Source organism: Phoenix dactylifera, unplaced genomic scaffold, assembly GCF_009389715.1.
Source record: "Phoenix dactylifera cultivar Barhee BC4 unplaced genomic scaffold, palm_55x_up_171113_PBpolish2nd_filt_p 000046F, whole genome shotgun sequence".
NCBI classification, from domain to species: domain Eukaryota; kingdom Viridiplantae; phylum Streptophyta; class Magnoliopsida; order Arecales; family Arecaceae; genus Phoenix; species Phoenix dactylifera.
Genome location: NW_024067669.1, coordinates 1,718,906 through 1,739,245, shown reverse-complemented (window position 1 = coordinate 1,739,245; position 20,340 = coordinate 1,718,906). Strand labels below are relative to the sequence as shown.

General features: G+C 38.1%; 1 protein-coding gene across 1 annotated transcript; it reads left to right on the top strand.

Moving 5' to 3' along the window:
* Nucleotides 1-8,864: 8,864 nt before the first annotated feature.
* Nucleotides 8,865-15,469, top strand: LOC103711766 (thioredoxin reductase NTRB-like). Its single transcript, XM_008798037.4, is given in 4 exon segments — nt 8,865-9,265; nt 9,267-9,590; nt 9,592-10,018; nt 15,077-15,469. Coding segments are annotated over 4 exon segments (1,149 nt in total). The 5' UTR covers nt 8,865-8,938; the 3' UTR covers nt 15,148-15,469.
* Nucleotides 15,470-20,340: the final 4,871 nt, after the last annotated feature.

The window sequence follows — 20,340 nt, the reverse complement described above, 5'->3', positions numbered from 1 at the left end:
TTGTAGTAGTGTTTGGTTAGCGAATTTGTCGATTAATATCGAATATCTTATACATTTTTATAGTCTACTTGCAATAGATTTTCGGTAAATTGGCTAAATTAAATTATTGAGAAATACAACCATGGGAAGAACTGTTGCCGGTAGAATTCCATAATATAGTTCCATAATCTGAGTTGGAAGATCCTGGTAAATATCAAAAGCGGACCTTTTTCATGTGACAACATTTTGCGACCTAAGAAGGGGTCAATGGGGTCATGGAGTATGAGACTTTTTTCTCTAGTACAATCTAAAGACTACGAGCGGGGACAATTGATTCATTGAGCCAAATTAAATAAAAGTCAATAACTATGGAGAGATCGATTTGGCCCCTCAAGAGGCAACATGGGTGGGCACAAGTGCCTAACCTTTCTCTTAGTGTGTGACTATAATAAGTTAAGATTTGAGTGGCTCACATAATAACACCTAGGCCTTTGTCTCCCGCAAATGGTTGCTTTCTCCTTGCTTTTCTTTGGAAGATAGCCCAGCTACCATGCACTTGAAGCACAAATTTTACATCGTTTTCGCATGGCATGATGGAAAACTACTAGGGAATTATTATAACCGAGTAAATAAGGACGTAGCGTATTGGCAACAACTACTAGGAGATTGACAGAGCCCTCGTAGAGGCAACATGATGCCATCCTTCTCAAAACTCTTTGATATAATAAGATTTGATGGTCATATAAGAAATCCTAAGCCATATATATCCTTGTCTCCCAAATGTTGCTTTCTCCTCACTTTTCTTTTGAAGATAGCCATATAATATGTCATAAAGCACAAATTTTGCATTGTTTTCCATGTCATGATCGAAAAATCCATGCACCACTGGATGATGAAATCATTTCATGCACGATGACCATTTCTTAATCATCAAACCAACTCATCACGTGTCTTTACATTGATGAGATTGGTTATGATCCTTTGCGGTCCGGATCGTAGAAATTTTCAACAAATGGGAAGCCTTGGTTGCTTTGATCTGAAGTTTTCAGAGCTCATATCTTATGACCATTAAAGGGTGGGTGAGCTAGTTGTGCACTTAATGAATTGGAGAAAGGAACTATTCCTCTATCACTGTAACATTTGATGTGTGGTTCCATCTCTATCTACTATGGACCGGTTCAGCTTTGACCAGTTATTTGCAAAGGTAACATCTTTCACCTACTCCATCTCCTTTCAATTCCAAAACTAAAACTTTTCATTCCTTTCTTTGATGAGATTAAGAAACCGACCCAATGCCAATTTGGTCCCAGCCATGGTAATTATATTTCCTTTTTACCATGGTAATTTTCTGATTTCAAACTACAACTTCCATTCCTTCTCATCCAAAATTGACATGGCAGTGATAGATGTCAGGGATTATAAAGAACAATGCAGCATTTCCTATATAGTTAAGTGCATGAGAAGGCATTGGACAAAGCAAACAACAAAAATTCTAAGAATGCTTCCAATTAATATCAACTACTACATGATTAAATAAAAATTAGATTATGATTAGATTGTAGCATTTCCTATATTTCTAGATTAACAGTTAAGTGCATGAGAAGGCATTGCGACTATATCATAATAAACCTTCATTAGAAGCAAGCCTCCTAAAATGATCGTGGTTTTGTCGACTTTGTGCAGGTAATTCTTCTTGCATCCTATTCTAATTGTGAGAGAATCACAACTTTGACAACAGGCATGTTGAAAGGTCCTCAAATATAATATATTATTGGTATATAAGAGACCATATAATGAGTCAGAACTTCTGTTGTCCCTTCAAAAAAGCATGGGATTCTAGAAATGTGAAAGTAGGTATCTCTTGGAAGAAAAGTTCAAGATTGATGAAAAGGCAGGCCTCCTCATTATCAGCATGTATAGTGGATTAGGCCGGCCCTAACTGCTGTGGCCATCCAATTCTAAACCAAGCATAGTCAAGAATTAAGTAGTTCATTGATCATCAAAAGAAGATTATCTTTTTTCAATCCTCAACTTAGGCAGAGATGGTACGTTATCGGTCTCTATCTATCGGCAATTGGTGAGACTTGTTGCTGTCCTTCTATTTGTGGTCCCTAATATATTTGCGTAATTAAAGTCATATAATTGATGCAGGTAAAAGAACTGAAAATGATGGATGCGAATGCGACCAGCATACGAAACATGGTGAACATAATGCTTTCAGAATATCCTTGTTCCCTACATAAATAAGCACATGAGTGCTCACTCCATGATACAATTCTCATAGTCTGAGTATTGGTTCAGCTGCAGGCAAATGGAATGAATTGTATTCATCAGAGCTGAGGTGCTTCCTAAATGCCATGTTATCCGGTTTTGATATTTGCCATGCTATTCCCATCAAAAGAAAAATTGTTACCATATTGTTATCAGTGTTCTTCAATAAAGCTAGCAAATGATTTTTAGATTATGCCTGAATAGTTGAAGTGTTCATCAACTATTTAATGAGTCACAACCTTATCATAAATAGTCCATGGCTTATTCATGAAGGCTTTGTGACATTGAATAAATGATGCCATTCATCATGTTTCTCCTTGCTAGTTTTTCTCTCCCCCTATCTTCCTCACTTTGTCTTGTTATTTCTGCATGTGTCTGCATTGATATATCAATTCTTTACATCCTTCAATTATTATTTTGTGATCAAACAATGTTACTGAAGTCTCTCTTTGAATGAGAAAATCTTTCCAAATATATTGCCATTTTGCCTAACAGTAAATTTGCCCTCTCCAAATTACTTCTCAATCAACTAGCCATGTCCCCATGCCACATGAAGAGTTCCATAGATAAAATGATGGAGCTAAGCTACATATGGGGTGAAATTTCTGTCTATATTCCATAGGGAAGTAAGTACTAATAGGAGAGAATACAAGATACAAGCAACACACCAAAACAAAGAGAAAAATCACTAAAATGAAAGCATATGACCATACATAAGATGACACAAGCATGCGTCTAAATGGGACTCCAATTCCTCGTACTGTGTGATTTTATTGTCCTAAAAGAGGGAGAGAAGCCCAATCAATAAGGCATGGAACGTGCACACAATTCTTCTAGAGGTAATAACGTTGACATTTTATCAGCTTAGCCATGTGAATTGAGGTCCCACTAAGTCTCGCCTCTTGCTTGCAAGGACCATTAAGAGATACTTAAGCCATTAGGTCTCTAACGATTTCTTTTATTTTCCTTGAGATGGGAGTGGGTGGGGAAAGCTTTTTGAGAAAAAGTTGGTGGGGAATTTAATGGTCTAATTATCCTCTATGGACTCGTTTGGTTCGCGGGAAACGATAGAAAATATGGTCAACGGAAAACAAAGAAGCACTTCTTATTTGGTTAGAGTTTTCAAAGGAGAGAGATAAAAAAGCAGCATTTCATGAAAATAAAATTCTCATGTTTTATGGAAAAGAAAAAATTCAAGGAGACTTGGAAAAGCTATTTTCCCATCGCTGCAAAATTAGAGTCCCTTTTTTCCCCAAAAAGCAACTCTTAAACCATCAAAAATTATGAGTAAAATCTTTTCCTTTATTAAGGGTATAATAGGTAATTTGTACAACTTTCTCAGAAAAGTAGATACTCAACTAAATATAAGCCATTATGAGATATGCCACTTTTTCATAATCAACAAATATGCTAAAACTATTTTTTCAGTATTATATTTCTAGAATCATCCTTCTAAAAAAAATATTCAGCGAGGAAAAGCTTTTTCTGCGAACCAAACAAGTGCTATATGACATAGTATTGGATCCAACAATTCTAGATGCAATCAAGCAACGAAAAAAATGCCATACATGTTCAATTGACAACCTCTTATCTGGATATATGTAGCAACAGCTGCTGGTGTATAGGTGGCATGCGAATGTTTGCCATTCTCCCTCTATGGGAACTAAAGCTTATGAGGTCATGGATAGCCACTTTATTAGCCATATGTAACCTTTTCTCATTTCGCTAGAAGATGTAACTTTCAAGTAATCAGACTGGCATGGGCAAAGTAAATTTGGTTGAAATCGTCGAAATCACTCTTTGTTAATTGGTATGTGTTTGCAAGATACAAGAATTATGTCCTCCAAACCCAATTTGGCTCAGCTCCATTTACCCACTCCTGGTACCAAAATTAGCTTAGAATCCATCGAAAAGAATTTTCTTACATATTGAAAAATATCAAATGAGATCCATATTTCATGCAGCAGGTAACATAAAAAAGGAAGCTCCTACTCTAATTGGTTCATACAATGAGTCAAGTAGGGGAATTCTTCACTCATATTGCAATGGTTTTTATGACAAAGTTGGATTAGCTGTGTTGGAGAAAAGATCAAGAACTGGCAATACATATCTACACTTTACCCCAGCAATAAAAAAATAAATAAATAATACGCTCAGATCAGTGAAAATCTGATCAAATAAGATTAGGCAGCAGTTTGCCTAAGTATCTGTAAAGTAGCATGAAAGCAAGCCTCTGTTTAGTTCAGAATCTTTTAATCCTGTGTTGTGCTAAAACAATAAAATGACAACCAGCCCCCAACTGGGATTAGGGCCGGAAAGAGAGAAATACTCAAGAAGAATTACCGAAAGTTTGCATCGGATTAGCAGGCGATCGAAGGTAGTGGTTTCCACACTAGAAAGTAAGTATCAAAGAATTGGTGTTCTAGGATTTTTATTATTATTATTTTTTTTTTACAACCACAGCTCTAGAGGATTTGCAATCACAATTCCTAAGCCAAATATTGGAATGGCATATAATGAACCAGGGCAATGTTTGTAATGCTCACAATCCCTCTGCTTAGCAGCCAAAGTATTGAGTTCCATTCTTGCGAAGAATCTGGACCTAGATAATTATAGCGTAGATGGGTCTATCTTTCTCTCAAGAAAAAAAAAAAATAAAATTAGCTATATATACAAGTGTCGACCAACTTCATTTTCCTGTAGACCATTTTTAGTCAACCATTCCAACCCCTTCATGTTCTAAATATTAGCAATTACTTCTTCTTAGCTGATATCATGAAATTTATATAGAAAACTCTGTTGTGTAAATGTTGATAAAAAAATTACAGTGTCGAGGACCCTTCCTCCCTTCTTTTTTCAAGAAATCCAATACCATTGAGGTTCATTGGTAGACCTATTGATCATGGAAGAGCCCACCCAAGATAACTACTCTCTGTATTTGCTTATTTTCTATTTACCTTAAATCTTCAATAGCAACCCACTCCAAGTCCTAACCTTGACCATAGTATGCAAGTCTGATCTATTAAATGCGAAAACCTATCATGACTTGTTCTCGAGCCAGACACCACACTATGTTCAAAGTTAATTTGTCAAAAGAAAAGAAAAATGGAACTAGTGAAGCAAATGAACCAAGTCATCCCATGAATATGATAGCTTGGCTTTGACAAAAAAATGTCAGGTTAGGTAAAAGAAAAATAAAAGAAAATTGATCTTTTCTTTGTCTAGTTAGATCAGCAAATATTGATCCAAAACTTAAAAAAGATTGGATCTTAACCAACCATGCCTTGGAACTCACCTAACCATAAGTTCTACAGCATGTACAGATATACTCATATGATCTACTATAAATATGGTACATACTATCTTTTGCCTAGATACATTGTAGGAGCTAAAAGAATCTTCATCTACCAAAAGTCTCACTTTTGTCTTTAGAAGAGAAAAAAAAATTGGCAAATAGTAAATATTATTTTACTTCTATGTGGTCCACATCTAGTTTTTGTCAAATAGAGGGTTCTATATGTAATTTTTCATTTGAACATCTACGAGCAACTCATTGGCAGATTCTAGTTTAGATCCATCCCAAGGAAAAATCAACAGGAGTCCATATGATTAGCGGAATTTATACATAGCTTCCTGGCTTTATGCAGCCCCTGTTCATTTGACCCCGACTTCTCCTTCTATCTCCTTGGAGAAACCCTAATATTCCATTCTCTCTATTATCGTTGATGCCACATATCAAAACTATTGCGATGGCAAAATGAATACTTTTAGATTTTTTCTCTCCGTTTCTTCCTTCTGAATCTTTGATTTCTTTTACATTTTTCTATTCATTATAGTTCCATTCTGCTCGCTTTTAGTATATATTATGATAATTGATCTCGAATTAAAGCTAGAATTATCTGCAAAATGAACTCTTTACGAATTAAAAATCTAAAAACTGAAAGATATTTTTTGTCAAAATCTGAATTTTGTTGCCTATTAGTTAAAATTCTCTAGAAATTATATATTTTTATATTGAAATTCTTGAAAATTGTTTCATTTTATTTCGATATATGTTGTGTATTATTCTAGTAATTAGAGTAAAGTTCTAGGTTTTGCTCAAAAAAAAATAGTAATGTTCTAGCTTATTGGCAAGCATCCATCACATGAGAACTTTTATAATATGATTATATGTTGAGATAGCAATAGTAGTTATTTACCTATTTTGGTAATAAAAAGCTATTGTTGCTAGTAGTCGAAGCAAAAGACCTACAGCTCGCTTATCTGGTGAAACCTTCATCACCAAATGGGTTAGTGTATATGTTTCATTTGCTGCTTCTATCATTTTCATGTTGTTATTATGATGATTCTAATTAATAATACGCTACATTTACATTTAGTAAATTTATTTTTGTATGAACACGCAAGCTAATTCATTTGCTTTCAATTATGGCAGTAATATTTTATATTTTAATTTTATTATCTTTGGCGACATTGGATGCTTTGAGAAAATGAAAAAATGTGGATGTTCAACACTATTTGCTTGACTCTACTAGTGGCTATTATTAGGTTCTATCTTGCTAACTGATCTATTTATCACCATAACATGAGTAAGTTGGAGATCGTGTGTATCTTGGTGCATCCTAGATCGACCACTCATAAATTCCAGTTATACTTCTCACCAATCCTGTCTTCTGTTTGTAATTAACCACCCATTTTCCAATCTCTGGCAATGAAGATTATCAAATGCAGGGTGGGCAATTTTTGTGCAAAGGAAAAGATTGATAGGGCCTAGGCTGATGTGCCTTTTGGCACAAAAATTGCCCTTTAAAAGCTTCTAATTAGCCCAAGATTACACAACTTTGAACCCAGACATCTAATCTAAACTAATAAATAAATTTCATAACATCTAGTGGGGTGTCTATGGTCCTTAGTTGGTGCAGTCTGTGGTGTAGCTTTATTTTTTCTTCATTAGGTGGTGTAACATTAAAATTGGACCAAACAACATATGTATGTCATAGGCAATGTAAACAATAACCATCCAACTGAATAAGAGGAAAGGGACAACCAAAGCAGGTTTGGAAATGGTATCAGCTTAATGTATGCATGTCCAAATGCATGAGCTCAAGCTGATATAATCCAAATAGCTAGGCTTTTTTTTTTTTCAGAACATAATGAGCAAGAACATATCATGACAGCCATCTGTGCTCATCAACTTGTGTCATTGACAAGATCGATCACTCAGCCTTGACTTGTTCTCACTATAATAAGAGAAGAGTGTCCTGGCTTTGTTGCTGCTCAAAGGCTTCACTTCTTTTTCAGAAAATTTACATGCTTACATTAAGCTTAACCGAGAGGCTTCTGGTTTAAAAAAGCATAAAGTATCCCTAAAATGTCATTCATATCTAAGAGGAAAGATGAGTCTAATACCAAGGAGTGTTGTCTCTAGATTAAGTTCTATGAGAAAATATGATTCAGTTTGAGAGCATCCAAGGAGTTATGTTATTGCTAATATCGATTTCTAAGTAGTCAGCTGAGATATGATAATGGTGTGAAATGCTAGCCAACTTGCCTAACTGAGAAAACGAAAGCTTACCTTTTATTTTTGCTGTTGAATGGATTTTGAGCCCATAAAACAGAAGAAATGGTACAAGATATATAACAAGAGGAAGAAATGCAGTCGATGCCTCAAAACTCTTTTAGTTATCATACAGTAATATTATATTTGAACGAAAGAGAAAAGCCATCTACGTTTTTGCTTGTAACTTTTATCCCCAAGTAATATTTTGCTGATAAAGTATTTCAGTAGTTGTAATCTCACATTCATTGTTGTCAGAGAGCTTCAATTATCAGCTTTCCATGAAACCATGATTTATTCATAGCATTGGATGCGTAACTTGCCTGATCCATGGCCAAAGATAATGTATTTTTTCATGCTCTCTCAAACTTTAAATTGAATAAATTATCAACTTCTATAAAGGAAAAAGAAAATAAATATTGACTCGAAGTTAGACGGCTGGATCTTTCATCACTTCTGTCAGTTACAATATAACTCACATCTTGCACCAAAACGTGTTTTTCTCAGCATGTCCTCATCATTTTCTTCACCTGTATCATCTTGTGATTGTGATTGGTCCAAGCAATACAACCATTTGATTAGAACAAAGAGAGAAAGAGAGTAGATATCGACCGTTGATGTTGGCATAATGATATTTAGGTAAGGGCGACAATTAGGTCGAATCGGATCAGATATGGATCAGATAGAACATGAATTGGATCAAAAATTCGTTAAATAGATAAACAAGTAGTCCGGCCCTTATGAACCGGAACAATTGCTGCTGCCCCAATTGAAAATAGACCTTAACACACACGCACGCACACACAACTCAAATTCATTTGAGTCTAGACGAGTCTGAACAAGTGGGAACCCCAAACCCTACCAACCGTAGAAACCTCAGTTCCGGGTCGTAACAAACCTAACCCTGACCCACTATGCCACGAGTTTTGGGCCAGAAAAAGAGGAGCCCTCCACATCAATCCAATCCAAAGCCAAGGCCAAGCCCTAACTCTAACCCCGGTCCCCCACGTGGAGACGAAGCCCTTTGACCCAGAACGCACACCAGGAGGCAGTCCAAAAGCCCACCACAAACAAAATGAGGCGCCCGAAAACTCCCCCACATTTAAGCCTTCTCCCCTCCGGATTCTTTCCATGAGCCTCCGCTCCAAGCTCGCCGCCTTCGTCAAGAAAGCCCGCTCCCTCGCCGGCGCCGCCTCCGCTGCCGCCTCCTCCTCCTCTCCCGCCGCCGCCGCCGCCGCCGTCCCACCGCCTCCCAAGGCCTTCTCCACCTCCACCATGGACGACGCCAACGCCGCCGCCCCCAAGACCCTCCGCACCCGCCTCTGCATCATCGGCAGCGGCCCTGCTGCCCACACGGCGGCCATCTACGCCGCCCGGGCCGAGCTTAGGCCTGTCATGTTCGAGGGCTGGATGGCTAACGACATCGCCGCCGGCGGCCAGCTCACCACCACCACCGACGGTCGAGAACTTCCCCGGATTCCCGGAGGGCATCCTTGGTTTCGAGCTCATGGACCGCTGCCGCGCCCAGTCCCTCCGCTTCGGTACTCACATCCTCTCCGAGACCGTCACCGCCGTCGACCTCGCCGTCCGTCCCTTCCGCGTCTTCTCCTCCTCCAGCACCGTCGAGGCGGACGCTCTCATCGTCTCCACCGGCGCCGTCGCCCGCCGCCTCCACTTCCCCGGGTCCGACGACTTCTGGAACCGCGGCATCTCCGCCTGCGCTGTCTGCGACGGCGCCGCCCCCATCTTCCGGAATCGCCCTATCGCGGTCGTTGGCGGCGGCGGACTCCGCCATGGAGGAGGCCAACTTCCTCACCAAGTACGGCTCTAGGGTTTACATCGTGCACCGCCGGGACGCCTTCAGGGCGTCGAAGATCATGCAGGCGAGGGCGCTTGGGAACCCCAAGATCGAAGTGGTCTGGAACTCGGAGGTGGTGGAGGCCTACGGGGAGGGGGAGAACGGGCCCCTGGCGGGACTGAAGGTGAGGAACGTGGTCACCGGGGAGATCTCGGATCTCAAGGTCTCTGGGCTCTTCTTCGCCATCGGGCACGAGCCCGCCAGCAAGTTCCTTGGGGGGCAGCTGGAGCTGGACTCCGACAGGTACATCGTGACGAAGCCCGGGAGCACACAGACGAGCGTGAAGGGAGTGTTTGCTGCCGGAGATGTGCAGGACAAGAAGTATCGGCAGGCGATTACTGCTGCTGGCTCAGGTTTGTGCTTAAAAAATCTCACTTTCATCAGTTCTTTGTTCAGATGTACTAGTTTGTGCCGTGAAAAATGGAATTTTAAAAAAATCGGTGTCTCTCAGTGAATGGTTTTTATCGATGAATGGCCTGAGTATGGATTTGTAAGATGAGTTAAATTCTATCTGTATATTAGAGCTTCTTTGTTAAGCGGGTCCTGTTTCTTATGCTTGTCATTAGGGCCATGTATTTAGTTTATATTGAAGGTTTCAGGCCAGAAAGTGGATCGACATCATCCTATGCATTCTGACTTGGTATTGATCTTGTTAGATTTTCCATCTTAATGTCTCAATGATATCCTGCTTACCATTGAAATTTCAGAAGCTATTCCAATGTTTTCAATTTTTACAATTATGCAATTTATGCTCATGCTTGTTTTATGTTGTTGTGGAATACTACATTCTGTTTGTTTCCTTATTTTTGAAATTTCTTTTTTCATATATAAACACAAGTAGGGTTGTGAATGAGCAAACCTGAGCTTTGGGCTGCTTAGCTTGCCTCACTAATATGAAAAGGTAATTGAGCTTGAGCATTGCTGGATCTGAGCATGACAACAGATGTTCAAGATTGGGTTGCCTATTACTTGAACAAGCTTGTTATCAAGCTAAGACTGAGCATCTGTTTATTTTTGCAAAGCCCAAAATGCTTAGGCCCAGCTTGTTTAAGTCGAGCTTTAAATGAAGTCTGAGCTTGATTCCTTTCCAAATTAGATGAGCTCAATTGCTTTCTTTCAAGTTGAACCCAGGCTGTTTATGTACAGCTTGGTTTTATGCAACCACAGGCACGAGGCACATGATAACTTTAGTCAAGGGTTCTATGTAGGATCCTCTTCTTGAGGTTTAAATGACTCTAAACATTCACCATGTTAAAAAAAATTTCCAATTACGCAGATAATTGGAAAGTGGAGTGCTATCACTTCTACTCCATCATCATGAGGAAGGTTCATTTATAGTCTAGGCACCTGATTATTATTGTCTTGTGCATGGATCTTTACTTAACAAGATGACTTGGAACTTTCTCATTTATCATTTACATTTGTTTATTGTTATGTCTGCGGTTCAACTTGTCAATGTTGATCCATGAAATTCTTATGTTAATTTATTTTCTGGATACCATAATGGAGGAGTGACTCAAGACCCTCCACCAAGACTAGATGAGGTTCTATTTGATTCAACCAAATCATTGGTTATTTGGTTCTTTTTCATGACGTTGTACTGCTGCACTATAACTGTTTTACTTATATATCAGCTAGGATTGTGGGTCTCATCTTAAAAGTTCCGACCCTTTTTGATGAGTGTTGACAAAAGAAATGTGAATGCTAGGAGGCCAATATGCTTATTTGTATGCCATGGCAGTCAGCAGATATTGATATGATGAACAAGGTTACAATTGTACTATGGGATAAGCATTAGAAGTATTATAGCCAAATTGTTTCAGTCTTCTTGTGCCTGTGATCATGAAGGGATGGTATAAACATCTCTATTGTAGAAATTGTTTCATGTGTAACTTTATGTCAAGGAATGTTGCCTACCCATATTTTTGTTGGTGGTGGGTTAATGCTGCCCTGGTTTAGATTTACAGTGTAGTGCTGAATTTTGTGATCCAAACCAAGTTTTTAAGCTTAAGGGCTGATAGAATGGTAAGTTTTTAAAACAGTTGTATATTTTTAGGCAATACAAGTTTCTTAGGTTATTTATTTTTTTTTGAGCAAAAGAGGTTAAGGTTGGTGGAATCATTCCAAAACATTCGGTTCGGAGCGTACTAAGCCATATCAGCAGCAGACCGGGACGATTCCGGCCTTCAAATTGAGAAACTGGCGAGAGGGGGGGAGGGGGAGAGGGAGGGAGAGAGTCGAAAGGTGGCAGATGGTTGGCAGAGAGTGACAAAGGGCCAGGAGGGCCACAAAGGGAAGGAAGAGGGGCTCCACTCTTCAATTCTCCTGTTTCATTGGAAACAGGGGTTCTGGAGGGGGCTCCTTTTGAATTTTGAAGAATTTAAGTGAAGTCGGCAACCCCCTCCTCCGCCTTTCTGCGCTCCTCCCCGACACTCTACGACCCTTCGTTGGCTTCTGCGGACTGTCTGCTACCCTTCGTCTCTCTCCCTCCCTCCCCTTTCTCTCTCTCTCTCTCGTTTTCCCTCTCCCCCGCTCTTTCTGCTGTGTCAAGCCATGCTTCGCCGGCCTTCTCCCTCCCTCTCCCTTCTTTTCTCCCTCTCCCCCTCTCTCTTGCTTTTTTCCTCTCTCCTGTTCTTCTCCCCCTCCCTCTCTGATACGAGCCTAGGACGGAACAACATGGGGCCATGCCGAACCGGGCAACTGGTACGGGCTCCGGTATCGGCACAGCAATCCTTGGTTAAGATGTTTTATCACCAAATACATGCTATATGTTATAATGGTTTGATTGCTGGCATAGAGATGCAGACTAGGAGTTACAGACCTTATGAACTTGTGAAGCGCAGCCAATAACTTTGAAGCAAACAATTGGGGGATCAGATACTAGAGGTAAATTGTTACTGATCATTGTAGTAGATGAGACAGGGGATGACTAAAATTTATTCATCTGTGATGAGGTCCTCATGAAATGATATGGCAAAGGAGGATTCATAAAATAACAGCTTGGCATAATATTTCCAACAAAATCCTCCCAACTACGTGGCATATAGCAGAGTACGTTTCTCTTGTGTGCTTGGTCTATAGTGCTTATCATGCTGAATGATAGGCCACATGAGTGCAATACCTTCTTATTACATTTTTAGGACTTCAGCATTGGAGGAATTATGGTAATTTTTTCTATTGAGTAAATGAATTGCATGGAGGTGCAATTAGAAGCATCTACTAATTTTGTCATAAAAGTGTAGATCAGAGTGATTACTCTATCTGGTCTATTATTCTACCGGCACACTTCTTTAGACTTGTTGTTTGGTTATTCATCTCCCTCTCTCTTACATGGCATGCAATTGGCATGTCCTTTGATATGAAATTTTTTGATGTAGGTGATGACCTTTCGAGAGTAATCAAAACACTTCATTCATCCAATACAAACTATTAGTGAACTTTAATTTAAGATCTTTTTACAGATATTGCACCCCTACTTGTGATTTTTGTTTTTTGCTCATTTCATGCTTCTTTTGCACTGAACTGGCAAATTTGTGGTGGTCATGATAAAGATTTTCCCCCTATACGAATTTTAGGGATGGATGTTTTGTATCCACTGAATGTCTTGTTGGCTATAGTAATCATATTTTAAAAGAAAGGTAGCTATGAAACCTTAATAGGCTCTATGTAGATTCCTATCGGGCTACGAAGGTACCACAAATTATTCTTGCTTGACTGGAAATCATACTCTGTAGAAGCGTTTCATTAGTGTGATTTTTTTTTTTTAAAATAAGGAAGGTTGGGAAATGTGGTCCCCCAAGAGTCTTGCAAAGGACTGCTCATATTTGAAAGAATTGCATAGAATTGTTGTGCTGGTTTTATAATGTTGTACTCCTCGTATAATTTGGTCTCACGTGTATCTGGTATTGTATTTTAGTGTTCAAAAACATTGTCTTATTTTTTCTAACATTATAATGAAGATAAAGTGCAATACAATGTATAGGCATGATCAGAATTGCACTTTTTTTAAGCTTTGCAGAAAAGCAATGTGTTGAGTAAGATGTATGACTTATTTAATTTTCCATTCTATGGGAAATGGAAATTGCTCTTCAAGGAAGATTTTAAATTAAAAAAAATTGGCTATAACTTCCAAGATTTTCTTTGATGGAGAGTATTAGGGTGACAACTGGCTCAGTTGTTAAAGTCACTCTATGTTGGATACAAATGACCTAGGTTTGAATCCCATTCTCATCCTGGTTTTGATGGGCTTTGTTGGATGGGTCAAGCCAAGTATTGATACATCTATATTGCTAGTACAACAAAGCAAAAGGGAAAAAAAACTTGCATTATAGCTTATGAGAGAAGGGATTAAGCTTTATGAAATATCTTTTGTCTGAATCTAGCTTAGTATTCTGAGAAATAGCTGTGGTACTGTGGATTCTGGAGGCTTGTGAAGCAATGCTCATGGGCAAAAAAGATGGCACAAACGTTAATACTTTTGAGTTGCTGATAGATGGATCACATGGCAATGAAATGCTTATGGGCAAAGTGGTGCCACAAATATTGTGTTATAGAGGTTCCTGAGAGATGAATTCCTGGTTGGTGATTTTCAAATGCTACAGAAACAAGACCAGGGACCTGTGCAGCAGGCAGGAATGGCCCTCCCTTATAAGTAATACAGGAATACTGCATAGAATATTTGAAAGCAGTTCCTTCTTGTGAAAGCCTGCTCCACTCTTTCCATTTCTTTCATCAATTTTCTTCCTCCAATTCATCTTCTTCTTATTGCTTATAATGGATTGTCTTGTATCATCCTGTCACTTGCGAACATATGTGCCTTTTGTTATCCCTTATTCAACCTCCATTTATGATATTCTCTTCAAGTTTGATTTTCTTGAATCATAGTGTTAAACATTATACTTTTTAAAGAACTGGTCTCTATTATCTATAATTTCATATTTTCTTTTTCAGCATTTACTTTCTCTTACCATTAGAGACAGTCACTTCGCTCTCATGGTATCCTCTGGCCATTCTTTTACTTGAATGTCATGTCTTCCCTGAGGACATCTACATCCTCTGGCAAGTTTAATGTAAAAATAATCCACTGTGCATTCATAGGCCTAAGCTGGATTTCTCTCCTAATGTATACATATAGATCGCAAGCCCTATTAACGTTTTTTACATACCTTGCTCTTCTAAGTTATGCCGTCGGTTGTGTGACAAAAATAGACTAATGTGAAGGAGATTTATAGGCTAGAAGGTTATAGGGCAGCATGCACTTACTGGATCTGATCTTGTTAATTTGATAAATTTCCCATTGAGACACCTGCAAGAGTGTCTAGACTCTGCAATCTGCATTTATCATTCCCTACAATATCCAATAACCATTTCTGCTTTTAAGCTAATATATTGATGTTCAACAATCATTGCAGGATGCATGGCTGCTTTGGATGCTGAACACTACCTGCAGGAGATTGGAGCTCAGGAGGGAAAGACTGATTGACTATCTTTGGATCATGTTGCCAGCCGTCGAGAGAGTCCAACAGTGGTGGCAAAGGCTAATCTTTAAGACACAGCATTTACTTGCTGATCTCTCGCTGCAGTTTGTCACCAGAAGGTCTTCGTAATAGATGATGAACTTAGCATCTGTTTCAAATTATTATTTTTATTTATACGATTTGATTAAGCATCCGAGTTCTGTTAACTCCGTGCCACTATACTCTTGGATATTTAGAAGTTAATGTTCCTCTGAGTGCAGGTCATTGTATCCTGAAGAATTATTTTTTCATTGCAAAAAATTCCTGAATTGCATGCTTTTATCAGTTCGCAATGCATCTCTGCTCTGATGATACCTGCAGAATTATTCTGAGTCTCATAATACTACCCCGGTGGTTCTGGATGTATTTAATGCTTCTGAGGAAAAATCTTAATACGAGTAATGAGTAAGATACAAGGTGTGTGCTTATGGTTCTCCCGGTAGTGGGTTAGAACCCCTTCCCTGTCTCGAGAAAAAAGTGAAGATAAGGGGGTTGGTACTTTACAGCAGGACCTACCCCCTTGAATGACTTCTGAGTCGTGCCAAGTGCCTCTCGAGTTCTCGAGACTTGAGACATGGTTCCTAGCATTACTTTTTTTTTTTTTTTTTGGTGGTGAAACGGCTGCTCAGACTACCCTAGCATAAGCACAATCAGCTATATCAGCATCAAGCAAATACCATAAAGCAAAAAAGAACAAAAAACTGCTGCATCTAGAAAAGGTCTTCAAAGTGGTGCGCAACAAAGGAGGCGATCCAGTTTTAAAGTGACTCGGACCTGAAAAGAGATGGTATGTTTCTTCTATCTGATCACTTTCATTTAGTTTCCTCGGACTTTCTAAACTTGCGTTAGCTGTGACCTCTCGGTTCTCCTCGCTGCGGAAATAAATCAAGCACATGCATATAGTCCTAGAGCAACATGAAGTAAAGAGCTTCAAACCTGAAGCTATATAGAAGCAAATTGGAAGATCTATGAGCCTGTTTCAACTTCTTTAAAGTTTGAACAAATATGAAGTTTAAAAAAAGGGGTTGGACTAATAAAGAAGTAGAAGTCTCAGCTTTGAGAACAAAAAAGTAATATAGTCGCTGAGTTGATACATCCCCTTCAAGCACCTTTTAACAGCCCCTTTATCTAGCCTATAAAAGGAGGGCTACTTCAATCATTTGTAATCAATGGATGGAAGCAAAAAGTACGGATGTGCTTTCTCTTCATAAGCAGCAGCCTTTACTTTGTTTATGTTCTTGGGGTGCCGCTTGTGGACCATCTTTTGAAGTCTGAAAAATCAGCTATCAAAGTTCATCACTAGAGGTGTCAATGCCTTTGCATTGTTGTGGCTTGAAAAAAGTCCCATCTTAGAAGAGCCTTCCCCAAGCTCATTTTGTTATTCATACATTTCTTATCCTGTTTATTCATGGTTCTTTGATTTTAAAATCATGAAACAAACACCAATTAAGAGCTATAAGAATGACTAGAAGTCCAGATAATTTAGGAGATATTTTGAAGGACACAGTCTGGGTGTAAATTTGTTGAGCATTCTAATCTGTTATTCCTTTCTTCTTTAATTTATTATCATACTGCATTGGTTTCTCATAGAAATTGGTAAGCCACATATCTCTCTGGTTGCAAGAATCTCACTAAGGCAGAGGAAGGTAAGAAATTCTAATTGTAATCTACATACTAAGGAGGGAAGGTAAAACAAGCACTGAAATCCACATACTGAATAAAACAAACTGCATAGGGAAAACTCAAACACAACACTGGTGTTTCTCTCCCTTTTCCATCTTCTGATTGATCAGCCATAAATATTTGCAGATTTAGGGATCAAACATTTAGAGGTATAAATCCTTCTGACTCAGGACCCCAAATAAAGAACAAAATCATATACTTGTGATACAGTAATAACAAATAATATTAGAGAAAAGGTGAAAACAAGGATATCATAAATTTACTCAAACAAATAATTCCCATGAATTATGAAAACTATTATGCTTAAGCGATCAAGTAGTTTTACAAGAGATCTAGGCATAGTTGTGAGATAATGAATGAAGGACTGCATATTTGTATGTGCCGTGTATGGCATGTAAGGCCAATTGAGGCTGCACAACACTCTGTGGTGCAAACTGCGAGCTATGGAGGATCCATGCTCTATTATATAATGGGCGAATTTTCCCTTTTACATATCCCATAAATTTGAACCAAGAGCTAGCATGACTCATGGAACTTGACTCTCACAACTTACCTGCTATATGCTCATTCTGCTTACATAGGAGACTCCTATAAGGTTTCCCATATATTTAGAGCTTGAAGGAGCATTGACAATAGATATAAACATATAAATCTATAAGAAAGTATATGATGGAGAAAAATCAATACTTTAATGGCATGCAGTAGCAATTTGGGGAGATAACACTCACCTATTTAGCTTGAATACTATGGTCCATGTAATAGAAAGAAAATTCATTGCCAAGATCTAATATAACATTACAAACCATCAAAGTTCCTTTCAAAATTTTCTGAATATGACTTGAAATTCTGCAAAATTTTCTGAATCAACACCAATATCTTTTGGCATCATGAGAACACTTAATGGAGCATGTATTTTTGCATACCCATGCACTGATGAATGGTACAGATGGTCTCAACATCTGATGTGGTTACCAAATGCAGAGAGATCATCCCTTCAAAGGCTTAACAAAGATACCCATGCAGAAATAAATTTCAAGAAAAACTTCTTGGCAATTGAATTAGCTAAAATGATTACCAAAATTCTAAGATAACTGGCTTGAAAAGCATAGGCATATTGGTGATACAGATGCTCCTGAGATAGTCTAGCTCAGGCAAATGACTGACGTCCGAGTCTAGAGTCTAGAGTCTAGGCTTGAAAATGAAGTCAGTCCCAAGAACACAAGCATTTACTAGGAATTCAGTGACTTCCTTCTCCACAACATGAAATATAGTGAAATGTACTGCTGGATGAAAGCTGAATGATTAGCATAAGGATTGAAGCCGCTGGTACCATGCTCATCCTATTTATGACATTATGATATGGTAACAATAACATTTATAGAATTGTTAGAAAAGGGTAGTTTGCAAACTATGGATCGAAAACCAGTTAGTGGATACACAATGTGTTGGGAAGCATGACACCTCCTGAGACCTCTAGACCTTTCAAAAAAATCAATAAAAATGCATAAAATGTAGGTTTAGCTTATAGGTAAACTAAATGTAAAATATCTCAAATGTTACTTTCGGTAGTTCAGCGATCCATGTAATTTTCTAGAATTTATTTGAGCAAAAGTTTCCTAGAATTCATAAAACACAAATTTTTATGGTTAGAAAATGGAAATCCAAGCATGATCATAAGGTGTTCTTGATGGATGTGATGTGCCTGCTGACAGTAAAAATCAGTTCTTATATAGCTGATTATATTTCTCTTGACATGTTGCAGACATTTTCCTTTTTATTCCAGCATTCATGGCATGAATTTGGTGATCCCAGTCCCAGCATTCAACCCTTATCAACATATGAGAAGGGTTTTAAAATTTCAGTTACCAAGAAATTTGTATAATATCGCACAAATGAGTAGTTCTATTATGAATTAAGCTGATTACGAAAACTCAAAGTCATCAGATATTTATGTCAATCCTCAACAAAAAAATTCTATGACCCATAAGCTATGTGGCATATAATCATATTCATAAACATTATATCGTGTTTCCACTTTCCACAGCAAAAAAACAACAAGACATTAGGGGAAAAAAAAAGTAAAATTAGATAACATATAGTATTGGTGGATTTTCAGGCCATCTAGGCAATCAAGTTGCTTTCCTAAGATTTTCTCCACATTGATGTGGTGTTCCCTACTTCCTGATATTCTTATCAAATGACACCTCAAAAAGATATTCTTATCAAAGGCAATAGTCTTACTATTGAACGAGAAGGCTACTAAGCTAATCTATTGTCGACAATTATGAAACTTTACACAAAGTTATACTATACCGTCTTACTACGTTAAGGCATTCAGACAATTGATATGCTCTCCTTAGATTTTCACCGCAATCCAGTGTTTTCTTGTCAGGAAATATTCTTATGAAACAATATTATAAGCAGTGATCTTATGTTGGATTTAAAACATGCAGTGCTCTTTTCTTAGAAAAATATGTTTACCAAGAAAAGATGCCAACTCTTTTTCTTCAAAAAAAAAAAAGATACCAAATTCATATTTTTATTTAAAAAGTTAACTTAGAAGATTAAAAACATGGAAAACTCTCAGTGACTGGGTAGAAAAGCTGAAAAGTGCCTGAAGAATGATAACTACTGACTTAATTGTAGGATCCTGAGAGAGAGAACGACACCAAAGGAAAAAGGTACATATCCTAACGATGGAAGAATACACACACACACACAAATATATACATATATATACATATGATATATGATATACACACACACACACACACACACACACACATATATATATATATAGCACCAAAAATACTTGGCATCCTACTAGATATTTCTCCTATCAATATTATACAAACCCAAGGTGCATGCATGAATAATGGAATACATGCATGAGGATTTTCTTGGCTAACTTAATTTTAGTTTAAATTTCTTTTCACTAATTGCTGTATACACTCCGTATCCCAGAATAAAGACCTTTATCTCATAAAAACTATACTCATAACATTGTAGGTTGAAGAAACAGAAGAACATATAGATGAAGACAGGTCGAGAAAACCACAAAAACATAACATGATATAGACATATTTGGGCTAGGATCACTGTCTTAAAATTTCTGATGGGAGAACACTCGATAACAGAAGCATAAGCCACACCAGTCCTGGCTATAGACTAATTACTGATTTTTAACAGAAAGCAATATGTCATGGTTGACCAAACCACATATATCATTACCTAGGTAACTAATTTAGTTTAAAAATTAAATTAGAGTGTGTGTGTGTGAGAGAGAGAGAGAGAGAGAGAGAGAGAGAGTAGCAGCAGCAGCAGCAGTGCTAATAGTATAGGTTTGATTTCAAAGGCTAGAGGTATTAAAGTTGCAACTAACATGGAGGTTTAATTTCAAGGGGCTAAAGGTATCAAAGTTGCAACCATCATGACCTAAAAAGCGGGGTTTCTTCTTTACTGCTACTGAGGGACCG